The 14,526-nt window shown below is 41.9% G+C and overlaps 1 protein-coding gene across 1 annotated transcript in view; it reads left to right on the top strand.

The window, feature by feature from the left end:
* The window catches only part of GREB1 (growth regulating estrogen receptor binding 1), a 63,973-nt gene that overhangs the window by 23,046 nt on the left and 26,401 nt on the right, over positions 1–14,526 (top strand). The window contains exons 7-14 of the mRNA XM_044419184.1: positions 2,882–3,004; positions 3,649–3,792; positions 3,901–4,086; positions 5,438–5,788; positions 8,286–8,414; positions 11,084–11,209; positions 13,841–14,038; positions 14,121–14,301. Coding sequence (XP_044275119.1) covers positions 2,882–3,004; positions 3,649–3,792; positions 3,901–4,086; positions 5,438–5,788; positions 8,286–8,414; positions 11,084–11,209; positions 13,841–14,038; positions 14,121–14,301 — 1,438 coding nt within the window. The remainder of the gene's footprint in view (positions 1–2,881; positions 3,005–3,648; positions 3,793–3,900; positions 4,087–5,437; positions 5,789–8,285; positions 8,415–11,083; positions 11,210–13,840; positions 14,039–14,120; positions 14,302–14,526) is intronic.

Genomic DNA, 14,526 nt, shown 5'->3' with positions numbered 1-14,526 from the left:
AAGACGGTTGGGAGAGGCATTCCATCAGCTATTGTGGTCCCAAGCCATGTAGGGCTTTATAGGTTAAAGCCAGCACCTTGAATTGGGCTCAGAAGGATATAGGCAGCCAGTGCAAGTGGGCCAGAATTGGTGCTATATGATTCGAATGTCTGATCTCCGTTATTAGTCTGGCTGCTGCATTTTGCACAAATTGCAGTTTCAGAATAGTCTTTGAGTGCAGCCCCATGCAGAGTGAACTGCAGCAATCTAGCTTAGAGGTTACCAGAGCATAGATCATTCATAGCAGGCTATATCTGACCAGATAGGGCCATAGCTGAGCCACCAGCTGAAGCTGATAGAAGGTGCTCCAGCCAATGAAGCCACCTGGGCTCAAGTGAGCACCCCAGACTATGAACCTGTTCCTTCAAGGAAAGTACAACTCCATCTAGAACAGATTGGATTTTCGCCATCTGGTCAGAAGAACCATCCACTAATAATATCTCAGTCTTCTCTGGATTGAGCTTCAGCTTGTTAGCCCTCATCCAGTCCATGGTCACAGCCAGGCACTGGTTCAGCACATCCACAGCCTCACCTGCTGAAGATGAAAATGAGAGAGAGAATAGCATGTCATTAGCATACTGATGACAATGCATTCCAGACCTCTGAGTGACCTCACCCAGCAGGTTTATGTAGATGTTAAACAGCATTGGGGTCAAGACTGACCCCTGGGGCCCCCCATACTGGAGAATCCAAGGGGCAGAGCTATATTCCACAAGCCCCACCATCTGCAGCCTGCTATCCAAGTAGGAGTGGAACCACTGCAATGCAGTACCCCTCACTCCCAACTCAGACAATCACCCCAAAAGGATACCATGGTTGATGGTATTGAAAGCTGCTGAGAGGTCCCTGTCTGTCCTGGCATAGGTCAACATACAGGGTTGACCAATGCTGTTTCCTTCCCAACCCCAGGCCTAAACCCTGACTGAAATGGATCCAGATAATCAGTTTCATCCAAGAGTGCTTGGAGCTGGTTTGCCACCACCTGCTCAAGGACCTTGCCCAGGAAGCAGATGTTTGCTGCTGGCCTGAGATTATTGAGTTCTTCTTGGTCTAGAGAGGGTTTCTTCAGGAGTGATCATTGGATCTTCTGCATTGTTAGAAGTTAGTACATCTATTAGTTCAGAACAGATGCAACCTATTTACATTCTAGTCCTAGCAGAATGGAACCAGGGACTCACAGAAAGTGCCAGTGAAGACCATGGTACCGGTTCAATGGACAGAGAATGTAGGGCTAGGAATCAAAGTTTACCATTCATGGCACATATACAGGGCAATAAATGATAGCACCATCTTTTCCATACAGTCCAGGCAAACCATGGTATTCCTGCATCTGCTCAGCCCAGTGCCATCTTTGCTTCATGGGCAATGCTTTGCTTTGCTTCTTACTTGTCTGAAAATAGATTTTCAGTGCTTTTTCAATAACTGTAGGATTTACGGGAATGGGTTTTGCCTTGTTTCAGTTAGGTACTGTGATGGATATTTGTGGTGCGTAGTTTTATTGATACTGGAGCCTCTCCCTGTGGATTTACTAGAGAAAGAGGAAAAGGATGGCTCAGCCATAGCTCGAGCAGCTATATGCTGCCATCAAGTGGTAAAACTGTAAAATATATCAGTGAAGGGACTTAATTTTCCAGAAATGTGGCAAGCACTTGAAGAGCCACACTGATTACAGAACAAAGCTCTATAATCAGCTAGTTTTAATTAGGGACCCTGCCAACCACTCTGAAGACTGGGGAAACAGTCTGTGGGGAGAATGCATGTTTCCCCATTTTCCCACTCTAAACCTTGCCTTACTTCAAAACTTAGACAGGACAAAACCCATAACAGGTACTTGCAGGCAGTATGGACAGGTAAACTGAACACAAAATTATGTGTCACATATTTTATTGGCAAAAATGTAAATGGAGGGATGGGCAGCAGGGGGTTGTGGATAGAGATGGGAGGGGATACTATCTACACAACATAGTCTTTTAAATAAGTAACAGGTAATGTGAGACTGTTGCAGTGAAGAGGTGTTCTCAGTATAAACAGTTGCCCTTGCCCAAGAAAAAAAGGCAGATCATGTGTAGTATTCAGTACTGTCAGAGTACTAGTGCTGATTACATTCTGCTTGCATCAACAATGCTAGGAGCAACGGCATTAGTGCTTGCTAGGCAATGGGAAAAAGCAGTAGTCGCCAAGTTCTAATGATGTTGTATGAGTGTCAGTTTATGCTAGCGTTGTGACTGCATGGCATCACACTCCAAATGATTGCTTGCTATCTGGTGCACAACATCTATTGTGCTGTAATGCTTTCTCATACAGCGCTCTCCTGCTCCCAGTTGGGGTCAGTGCAGTATTAGATAAGAAGGATAATGTAGGTCTTATGGGAGGAATGGCAGTCCCTTGTCTTTTTCGTCATTGTGATGTATGAGGTAATGCTCCCCAGCTTTCTCTCCCTCCCCCTACACTGCAGTTCCTACTGTCTCCAGCTACCACAGCCATTCTGATTGGAGATGGTGGGAGTTGTAGTCCAACACATTTTGGGGGGCACCTGATTTGGGAAGGCTGGTCTAGGGACACTCAGTGTGATGTCATGTTTGCATATGTCATTTGCACCACCAACAAAAAGCAGTGGGGACAGAAGGCTCAGGGCCCAGAGGGACATTGTTTTAAATGTGTGTCTAATAGTTGTATCCTTTTTTCAGTTTTACTCCAGAGGAATTAGAGGCGTCCAATACAGATTCAGACCCTAGCATGATGGGTACTTTTACAGTCCAAATTGGGAATCAATTGCTTTTTCTTAAAGGGAAAAAACGGCCCTTTTAAAATAATGCTTTCTGGATTCTTTAATGTTATCTAGGCACTTTAACAAACCCAGGGCCTCCTAAAAAACGCCACAAAGGTTGGTCACCAGAGTCTCCAATACCTAATGAAGCTTGGAATTTGCAGGCCAATCCCCAAATTGCAAACAGAAATAAGAATGGTAAGTGAAAAATTGTAAAGATCTTTTAATAGTTGGACTGAGTGAATAGCCTTGTTCATGAGTTGACAGACTAAGGGGATCTGTAGAACTTGACAAAATGTATATATTCCCTTGCTGTATAATTTGTGTAATAGGTGCTACTACCTAGATCTATTCAACCCCTGAATGTATATAAATTAAACAGGGTATAGGGTACAGAACGTCAGGTCTGCAGGTCAAATCTGATCCTCTGGGCGTCCCAGAGAGCCACGCTTCTTTCCCTCATCCACTGATCATTTGGTGGCTTCCTGGCTTCCTGTGCAGATTTGCCCTCTTTGTGAAAAGTTGAGATGCCTCTCTGAAGGAAAGAGACCGGGGACGGAGGCATGTCATGGGAATTCTCAGACAACCAGGTTGGTGGAGGATTATATTTAGCCCCAGGCCTAAGGTTCTGTATCCATGCAGTAGAGAAATTGTTGGGTTAGGGGGAAAAAGGAGCCATCAGTGTCCATTAGGCTATATCTTTGGTCTGTGTGGACAGGCCGGGTTTGAAAGTAGAAGTTAACAGGTTCCCTCACCCCCACCTTCCGAGCTAACACATTAAACAAATATATTTATTGTTTATTCCCTTTATTCCTAGTTAAACTTTCTGAATTGATTCACAGATGGAGGAGGAGGAGGGCTGTCCTGCTTACCTCATGCTGCCTCGGTAGGACCAGTGTCTTCTCCAATGGTGGCCTCTGGAGAGCCAGTTACAGTTCCTGATAACTTGCTTAAAATATATAAAGCCAAGCCCGTCATATTTAAAGGTAGCACATAATACAGAGAACAATCTCATTTAAACAAGGGTGTTCTGCTGTTTTTTCTTTTGCAGTATACTCACTTGCATTGAAACTTGATTATACTTGGTTTCATAGGGCATGGAAACTTCCCCTACCTTTGTGGAAACCTCAATGATGTCATTGTGAGCCCTCTGTTGTATACATGTTACAAGAATGCACAGTCTCTGTCTAGGGCTTATGAGCAATATGGAGCCTCTACAATACAGCCAATTTCAGAGGAAATGCAGCTTTTACTAACAGTCTATTACCTTGTTCAACTTGGTGAGTTTTCCTCTATTAACCTATAATAGTCATGCTTGAAAAGCTTTTGATATTAATTAATGGTCATCAAAAAGAGGCTTTCTAGGTAGACCTTTGTCGTCTTGTTTCAATTCTTATCTTTTACACAGCGATGAACAGCAACAAATTTAAATACACTGCATGTGAGTCAGTTTCTTCACCGCCTTTCTGTTCATTCTGTTTGGTACTTGCAAGATTATCTGCAGTTGACACTCATCCTTTCAGTAGGTTATGCCTTAGAGTTCCATGTGTCCTAGGAGATTATCATGTAGTCTTCTCAGTATTTGTGATTTCCTTGGATCAATGGATAGCATGGAAGTGTCAATTTCTGCTTGGCCTCTTTGCACTTGACCGTGCAAAGGAAATTAGTGAATTTCCTCATGAGCATAGCATTCTAGATTTTCTTTTCCATGAAAAAGAAAGCCTATTTACTGATTTCCAGCTAGCAGTTATGACCAAGCTAGCTGCTGTCAAGAAAAAAGGCCTGAGCTCTTTATGCCTTATGGCTCTGCTACAGTCAGTACAAAGAGTCTATATTAAAACAAAATGTTGTTTACGTGTTGCATAAGATTGCATGGAATGTTAAACCACAGTTTAGCATTGTGTACACAGGCTGGAATGAACACAAAGACAACTTAGCCGTGTGAATTTCTCCTTCTTCTGCACTGTTTCCTGCTTACTTCCTGTGCAGCTAAGAGAGCATGGAAACTCCTCTTACCTTTGTGGGACTTTGGATTGTGTAGTTTCATGTCCCCCTAATTTCAGCTCCTTGATGCATAGAAATTAGACATAATGGTTTATAAGAAGTCTGCCTCAGTCTGGTGCTCTCTACATGCTTTGAATGTCATCTCCCATCAACCTCTGTTTTAGCAGTTTCTGTTAGTCTACTCTAAACAATGAACTCTGTAAAAGATTTAGAGAGCTCTAGATTTATGGATGATTTTCTCACTTTACAGTTGATTAGCTTCTGACCCAAAAGGTACCACAGTTATTCAGCTGTATCAGATGTAAATTTAAGGAACTCTATAGCAGCCTTTCCCAATGTGGTGTTTTCCATACATTTTGAATTATTCCTGACCATTGCTGATACTGGCTGACCATCCAGAGCTAAATATACAGAAAGGCTAGTCTACAGCATACCATGTGTAAAATCAAATTAGACCTTTGATGAGCTTTGTTTAGCTTTCATGCTCATAAGGTAGTGAGCCTCCCAGAGGTGCTGTGGCACAATTGGGCAGCATACAAATGTTTTAAATAAATACAGTGGAATAGTTTTGCAAGCAGATTAACTCCTTTTCCTTCTGCTTTTAATGCTGTGTTCATGTTTTCCTAGTTTCAGACCAGGTGCCTTTGATTGAGGACTTGGAACAGATCTTCATGCGTTCCTGGAGGGAGTCACATCTCTCTGAAATCCGTCAGTATCAACAGGCCATTCCTCAAGCTTTTCCACTTGTTCCGGGCCCGATTGCCCCTGTAACGTCAGCTCAGCTTCCCTGGTTAGCAGGGCTGGCAGCCAGCTCATGTAATGACAGCGTTCATATCATTGAGTGCAACTATTCTCTAGCTGAGGGGCTCTCCGAAATGTTTAAGATGCTCATTGAGGGAAAACTAGTTAAGACCAACTACGTGGTGATCATTTGTGCATGTAGAAACAGAACCATTGATTCTTGCATTGCTGTAACAGGTGAGCTACTAAGGAAATTTACAGAATGTTCTAGTGTTTTTCTTACTGAGTAATTTATGACTTTTTTCCTATTGTGGAGCCAACTGTAAGCTATTTAATAGGCAATATGCTGTACCTGTTAGCACACAGAAAACAAATTCATATACTTATCAGTGTATGAGGGCACATTTGTTGATTACTTTCCTCAGAGTTAGAAAGACTCATATAAATTATTGTATCTTTACCTCAGGAATGCAGAACCTGAGACCTGGAGGTTTAGTGCAGTGCTGAAGGGGTCCCAATCAGGTTCTCCACAAGGCCCCATTCCCTTTCCTCCAACCACCAGTCCTTTGGTGGGTTTCCAACTTTTGTGTCATTTTCCCCCATTCTAAAAGGATGAAATGCCTCTTCTAAGGATTAGTTATTGACAGAAAAACATTTCAGATTTAAGTATGCTGCTATTTTTGGCTGTACCCTTTGTTTTTGGTTCCTCTCATAACTAGAATGTAGCCCCCAAGAGATTCTCCAGAATGGAATTTGGCCCACAGGATAGAAGAGGTTCTGCAGTCCTGGCCTATAACCAACATGGGCTCTCCATGTTATGGGAATGCCTGTGCATATATTACTAGCAATGTCACAATGTGTATTGACGTGGTGATGTCGGCAGGCTTCATACATTGTCCTCTCCATGTATGCATTGTAAGTTCTGATAAGAAAGGTGTACAGTTGTATGCATGGAAGCCTCTTCTTCATGAGTTCCTGGATTCTGCTTTTTGTCTGAACACAGATAATTATGATCATGGTGCCATTTCATACCTTCAAGCGCATGCACATAGGTTGGAGGCAGCCCATGCCACCACAGTGCCACCTTTTATATGCATTTCACAGGTGCTGGTATCTTCTCCATGTTTTGCATTTGTATTTTGCCCTCCCACAAAGAGCTCAGCGCAGTAGCATTTGAACTTCACAGACAACCCTGTGAAAGAAACTAGTCTGCCCTTTGAGGCAGTTAGTTGTCCAGGAGCAACCTGTATGCTTAATAACAGAGCAGGGAACCGAATGTGAATATCCAGCATTTAATCCTAAACTTATTTGTTAGACATTCACTTTATACTATACTAAGAAGGATGTCCGTGTTGAAGCTGGATTTTCTTTTTTTAAAATTTGATATTAATAAACACCTGATAAGATTCAGGTCTGTAATGTACTTCAGGCTTATGAATGTCTGTACATTTCAGTTTTATAATATTAGGCCAGTCAGAAGAAAGAGCATGTTGTCCTCTGTTCCTGTATACAGCTATGTGTCTGGTTTGCCTCTGAGGTGAAGCAATGTACAGAATAAACTACAATCCCCATGTGCTCACAGACTTGAGTTGGTGCCTACCAAGTTCCCTGCCCCTCCTGATTTTAATTTTACATGCTAAGATTTGTTTTAATTATTATCATTTTCATTTGGGAGTCTGGCCTGCTCTAAAATTGCTCTGGCATGCGAAGACCTTTTTATTTAAGTGTCATTTTAATTGTTAACAGTATTTGCTCATTTTATCTGGCCAGGGCGACTTATTTTATATTGTTATTTATTTTATATTGTTATTTTTATATTGTTATTTTTGTATTTTATTTCATGTTGTGAGCCGCCCCGAGGCTTCGGCGAATGGGGCGGCATAGAAACGTTTTAATAAATAAATAAATAAATAAAATGACTTCTCTCACACATTGCCTTAATTTGGGTTCCAAAAACTGGCTTTGTGTTTAGCGACTGAGCCCCATCTCAGCCTTGTATTTAGTCTCTTGGATAAATTTGTTTAGTGTTGTCACTTGCCTTCCAGGAAACAAGTCTTTTGTGTTTAGCCTTGCCCCTCCTATGGGAGCCATTTTATGAGAGTGGCCATGACCTCTCAAAATTCCAAAAGTTCCCACCACCCAGCCAGATGAAATAACATAACAATAATGACTGTTACTTTTAAACACAAGCTAAGTGAACTTTGTCTCTCATTCTTTAGGTTCTACTGAAGAATGAGATTTCTGAGTTAATTCTAGAAAGGGATGAAATGCTTGGTCTCATTCAGAAGCAGTTAAATTGGTTCAAGAGGGTGGAGCAGAGCAGAATGATCCTATGAATTAAGCCTTCTTTTTCCCTGAAATCTAATAATGCTCCAGAATTAAATCTCAATGGCAAAGATTACATTTGACCATTCTTTTCCTTACTTTTCTTTGAATCATGTTGATGGAATCACTGAGGCCTTATATCTAGAGAAAAAGGACTGATTTGTAGTAGATGATTTTATTTATTGTATGCATCTGCCTTTCATTTGTGGAACTAGCCCACAACCACATTTGTAAGGTTTCCAGACAATGCCCCATTCAGACACTAGCCAGATCTACTTAGATTCAAGATTACTGTTTTGTGTCATGCCCAAATGTCCCTTAAAAGAATAATGCTCAGATTTGTTTGTATCATAATTGCATATGAATTGAATTGCATGTAACTGCCCTTATGCCTTTTTGTATCTCTTAGGAAAATACCAAGCAAGGATACTCTCTGAAAGCATGCTCACTCCAGCAGAAAACCAGAAAGAAGTTAGCTATGAACTAGTTACCGGAAAAGCAGAGGCTCTGGGGGCTTTCTTCAGTTCTCTCTGCCCAGGTATATTAGATCTCTGTGCAGAGGTAGTCTTTTGAAAGACTTGCATGTTCTAGAATCTGAGCATATATAAGATTAGAACTCCAGCAACATTTTTTCCTAGCCTTATATTAATAAAAGTTTAAGCCAGAGGTAGGCAACGTTGTGCCCATGTGCACTAATGAGCCCCCAGAGTCATTTTTTGGCAGCCATCAAAGGTGCCTACTTAAACAAAGATAAAACCCTCTTACCAGAAGTTAGAAATGCTGTAAAATAGATTCTACCAGTGCTAAAGGTGAGTTTGGTTCACAGGAATTACTTAGTTTGTTGTCACTAACATCTCTATCTTATACTTAGTCTTTGGCGCAAACTATTTGTCGTTTGCCATGCTTCCCATGGCAGCCATTGTGGTTTGTGCCCAGGACAGTTTTTCAAATTGTCATATGTGCCCACAATCCATGAAGTCTGCCTAGTCCTGGTTTGCAGTTCAAACAGCAAATTGGCCACTCCAGTTAAGTTCAACTCTCTTCCTGTGAAATGACTAGAACAAATTCCCTCTGGCAGGAATCTGTTCAGCTACTTATGTTCTGCTGTCTATTCCATATAAAACCAGGGGAGGGACTTCTCGCACACTGGCAGAACGAATTTACCCTTCCCGGTGCAAGCTGCATTGTCCCTCCCCAGGTCTTCTCCATGGATTCAGGAATTCAGCTTTTCTAGGGGTCCTGGATATACCCATTGCGAGAGCAGACATCTGCTCTTTCAGTCCTATCCCATGCACTCTGAAACAGATGTTTTCCCATCAGAGTGTTAGAAATCTTTACCCCTGTGAAGGCATTTCACACATGAATAGCTGCCTTACCACATAACATGTGGTCCATCATCAAAGGGTCTGTTCATAGTAGGCAGTGCATTTGATGGCCTTTAGAGGACAGATATGCTTCTAAATGTTCTACAAAAAGTTCTTGCTTGTATCAAATCAAAATTTGTCTGTAGGTCACCTTCACTTGATTAAGAATTCCTTATCCTATCACAATGTCACTTAAAAAGGATCAGAAATATTATAGTTAAAAGTAAGTTCTGCATTATTTGTAGTTTTCATGTTTTCAGTACATTCCATTATTGAGTTTAAAGACTAACATTAAAGTTTTAAGTATAATGATGTACTCTATTAGAGATGAGCAGATTTTCTCCAGATTACTTCAGATTACTTCAAAGATTTTCCCTTCAGGAGCCTTGGGTCATATATGGCTTTTTTTTGGGGGGGGGGGGGGTTGGTCATCCCCTAGCTACCTTCTTAGTCTTATTGGTCAGAAAATTATCTATTGTGCCTTTGCCTTAACTATATGATGCCACTGAAGTTGTATCTTTCTAAGACTAATGTTATTCTTAAGTCACTCAATCAGGTTTTTTCATTTATATCAACATAATACCTGTTGGCCCATCATACATATATGTCCATTCTATAATGACAAATGGGGGTAGGTGTACAACAGACAGTGTGGGTTCATTTAAACTCTACACAACCTTCCTGACTAGTTTTATTTTTAATGGGTAGAGGGGAAGAAGGAGGGAACTTAGTAGTTACCCATGAAAGAGGAAAGAGCATTCAAGAAGTTTGGATTTGTGAATTATTGTTTGTGGAGTCACTGCTGTATATGAATGCATCTGTAAGGCGACAGGAAAGTTAGAAGCATCCATCACATTAGAAAAAGTATTTGATTTCATTTGTTCATTGTATTCTTATACTGCCCAATACCTCAAGCTTTCTGGGTGGGTTTAAATCAATTTAAAAACATAAAATACAGCTTACAAATTTGAATGGTCAAAAGCACAGTATAAAATAGAAAGAAAAAGCAGAATCTGCAGTTCTCCAGATGATGTTGCACTTCACCTCACATAATCTCTGACCATTGACCCGTGACTGGGGTGATGGGAATTGGAGTCTGACAAGGACACTCGCTTCCTACTGTTCCACCAGTTCCAGGAACTGGATGAAATCAGCATGTTTCCTCCAGCAGATTCTATAGACAACTTGCCTCTTTTTAGATTAGGGGACTTAAGTAGCACACTAGTTGCCTAGTTTCCAAATCTATCCCTAAACAAATTGTTTGGTCTTGTAGGCAGCAAACCTAGTATAGAGTTTTCACAAAAGCTCTTAACATGAAAGCTGGAATATTGTTCCTAAGAAATTGGAATGTCTGTTAGCATCCCGTGGCATTTGCGTAGTTCTTCCATTCTAACAGACTGTTTCTCTGTTTTATTTAAAAATAACAGTGGAGCAGAATGTAAATTAACACTATCACTGATGGAGGTAAAGTAGGTTTTCAGGAAAATGACAGTTTTAAAGAGTATATATGTATATATAAGAATTTAAAATCTAGTCTTTAAATATTGGCTGGCATTTACACAGCCCTTTGCTTCAAGGGATTCTCTTATCAAGACTCTGGCCAACTGCCACATTAATATTTGCGCTGGTCCCACTTTGTTCCTGCAGGATTTCATGCCTGCCACCAATCTACTGCCTTTAATTATTCTGTCTCCTGTGTAAGGAAGAAGATCTATAATTCTTTCATTGTATTAATTGGTAATTTCACAGGTGTCCTGGCTTGGTTATGGCTGGAAGATACTCAGAGTGTGACTTTGTGGTTTAACATAAAGACTGATGGCTATTAACTCTTTCATTTTTCTAGATGGTGACATTGATGTTTTGTTGGACAAATTTTCTCAAGAAAATCGAGATCACATTTCATCTTCTCTTTCCACTTCAGTGAATAAACCAGCAATGCTGGATGTAACAGGAACAGCTGTATGTACAAGTAAGTGCTGTTTACACGTTACACTGGAGTCTCCAACATTGTACCCATGTGTACCAGCACACCTGCAGGTATTTCTTTTGCTTTCCTCCAGGCTCCCTGTTCCTCCTGACCTTAATTTAATTGTTAAGGAATTATCACCTCATTGCCTGAGGGGCAGGTATGCGGCAAAGATAAGGGCTACCCTCCAGCACAATGTTTATTTTGGTTCAAAAGGGTGGTTCTGTGTCCTGGAGTTCAGACTCCATCCCTGCCTTTTACTTAGGCTTTTGGGCAAGTTACTCTTCTTTCCATGTTGTCAGTTACCTTCTGGCAAAGGAATGCTCTGTGCCTGGCCATGGACTCCATGGCATCTATTTTATGAGAGCATCCATGACATGCTCTCAAAATTGCAAGTGAGCCTGCTGACACAGAGAGGTTGGAGTCCTTTGAACATGAGCACATTTGTCTTTTCACACTTGTGCCCATCCCACCCCTTCTTCCAAGTACTTTGGAATGAAACTTAAGCTTCACAGGAACCCTGTAATATGGAGAAACAATGGGTGGGTTCACAAGACAAGCCCCCCTCCCCCCCCCCTCCTGGGATTGGCCTGGAGGATTGAGAGGGAAAAAATGGTGCGTGTGAAGAGAGTTCCCAGGACAAGCCTGGTAGAGACACATCTACACAAAAAAACATACATGGTGGAAACTGTGTGGTATTGCTTGTTGGGACGGGTGACCCTGATCAGTGACTTACCCAAGGTTGTCCAGTTGGCTTAGTAGCTAAATGGGGACCAAGGAGTGGATTAGTACTTTGCTGTCCTGTACATTGGCTTCCCAGAGTCACTTGGTGCAATCCTGTGCAAAACAGGGTCCTATTCTAAGGAGTCATTGGTCTTCCCTCCCTTGCATACTGCTTGTCTCAGTCTTTATAAATTAGCTCAGCAGATTTGCTTGATTTAATATAACTCTATAAATGAATTAATGGCAACTCTGTTTCGTTCTGCTTTGGAACATGAATGTGCGGCTGAGCAGATAATTGTCATGAGCTGCACTTCTCCCCGCAAGAAAAGTCAGTCTTATGAGTGTTTTTTTACTAAAACTCCTTATTATTACATTGAATCTCTGAGCATACACAAAGCGAAGCGTGGAACTCTGACCTTCATTCCCCAAAACTTTCTGATGACGTCTCCTGCATCTTTGTTGTGGGGGAGGAGCACCATCAAAGCAAGCACTCCTGCATTCTTGTTGCAGAGGACCCTACTGGACCTCTGTGATGGTGTCACCTGGCAACCAGGTCTACGTCCTCTAAAGGTGGAAGTTCCCCATCTGAGAAACTACTCATTTCAATGTCTCCCACATAGGGGCCCGCAGCTTTTTGTCATGCCCTACCTGGAGGCGGATTCCTCAGAAGAAGAAAGCCAGCGCAGTGGGCCCCAGCCACAGTCAAACACTGGGGGCATGGCTGGAGATGACTGCCCCCCACTAGAGGAGCAGCTAGGCCCCTCTTGGGCAGTCCCTGAGGTCCTCAAGAGCAGGAGCCAGAGGCAGAGGGAATTCACCCCTTGGAAAGAAGGAGTGCACTGCTTCAGCAGAAGTCCAAACAAGCCCAAACAGGGAGTCTTCCATGGAACAGCATGCTGGCTTAATTAGTCAGCTGTGCTGAGATACAGATGGCTATAAATTAGGTCAGCCAGAGCTGTTTTGTGTGGCAAATAACAAGCATCATTATCCATGTTCTCTGACTTCATTAAATCTACTACTCAGTATTTACATTTCTGACCTGTTTACTAGACATTCTTTTAGACACCCCTGCCTGACCTGAAACTTCACATGCACACAAACCATATGGCCCTGACTCTTGGGCTGGACTGACAATTCTTAAAAAGGTAACACAGAGTTTGTGGGCACTGGTCCCCTTTGCTTGACTGGTCCCCTTGATTGCCCTTGAACTAATCTCTTAGTATATTCATGTCTAGTGGAGTCTCAAGACCTTGGGCCACAGCTGGAGCCCAGATCATTTCACAACCAGTCTCATTCTCATAGTCTGAGTAGTCAGTCCCAACAAAGTGGTTAAGTTGTCCTAACTCGAGTCAGACCACTGGTCCATCTAGGTCAGCACTGTAGCTCTCCAGCGTTCCAGGGAGGGTTCATAACTAGATGTTGGGGAGCCAGTCCGAGACCTTCTGCTTGCAAAGCGGCTGTTCTGCCACTGGCCTGTGGCCTTTTCCTTTAGATATTCTCTACATGGGGCATCTAACACAGCATTTTATTGAAGCTTCTTCTTCCACTTTCTTTGTAGGAGAATTAGAGCATTCATCACACCAGTTTTTTTTCCCTCTAAGAGATTTCCCCCTCTCTGTTTCTTATATGTTCCATCATACAACACAGGGTGTCACTGTGGTATAGAAAGAAATTGTGAAAGTACATAAGGTTTCTGTAGCAAATAATAGTGCCACCTGGGAAAATACCACTTTTCTCATTGTAAAAAAGCCACAAAAACAGCTAGAGAACTTGAGATAGACCCTGGAGAATGACAGTGTTGTGAAAACTTCCATGAGTGAGAGGTCATGAGTTGCAATAAATGCCTCATCTAAAGAAGCCCTTAAAGTCACGCTATCTCTCTCAACGTATTTTTGCTTTCCCTCTCTCTAGGTTATAACCTGGAACGGCATCAGATTCGCCCCTTCCAGTTGGCTGTGGCCCAGAAATTGCTATCTCATGTTTGCTCCATTGCAGACTCCAGCACCCAAAATCTTGACCTGGGCTCCTTTGAGAAAGTGGATTTTCTGATATGTGTCCCTCCTTCAGAAGTGACATATCAGCAAACACTGCTTCACATCTGGCATTCAGGTGGTGATGGCTGCGAGTGTGTACCAAATAACAGAAGTGCTACTTAGGTTTCAGCTGGCTCACACTGGTTGTTTTTCTTTAGGTGTTTTGCTGGAGCTCGGCTTGGAGAAGGAGCACCTTACAAAGCAGAGGGTAGAACAATATGTATTAAAACTTGATGTTGAAGCCCAAGTGAAGTTTAAAGCCTTTTTACAAAACTCTAGGCAGAATCCGCATACGCTGTTCATATTGATCCACGACCATGCTCACTGGGATCTTATGAGGTAAGAATTATTTTATTTGTTGGGGACTGATGTTAGGACTGGGGCACAGTTGTGCAAGAGCAATTGTGCATTCATTTAAAAAGGATTCAGGTCCCAAATGTCTATTTTTTCATTATGCACATCTAGAACACAGCTAATTTTTTCACACCTATGACACAGCTAGTTCATTTATACTCCTTCATTATCTATAATAACAATACCACTACTATTTATAATAGTAGGATG

This window comes from Varanus komodoensis, unplaced genomic scaffold, assembly GCF_004798865.1.
Source record: "Varanus komodoensis strain SLA01 unplaced genomic scaffold, ASM479886v1 scaffold10, whole genome shotgun sequence".
NCBI lineage: Eukaryota > Metazoa > Chordata > Lepidosauria > Squamata > Varanidae > Varanus > Varanus komodoensis.
Note: the sequence above shows the minus strand (reverse complement) of the source record. Positions and strands in the feature narration are given on the sequence as shown.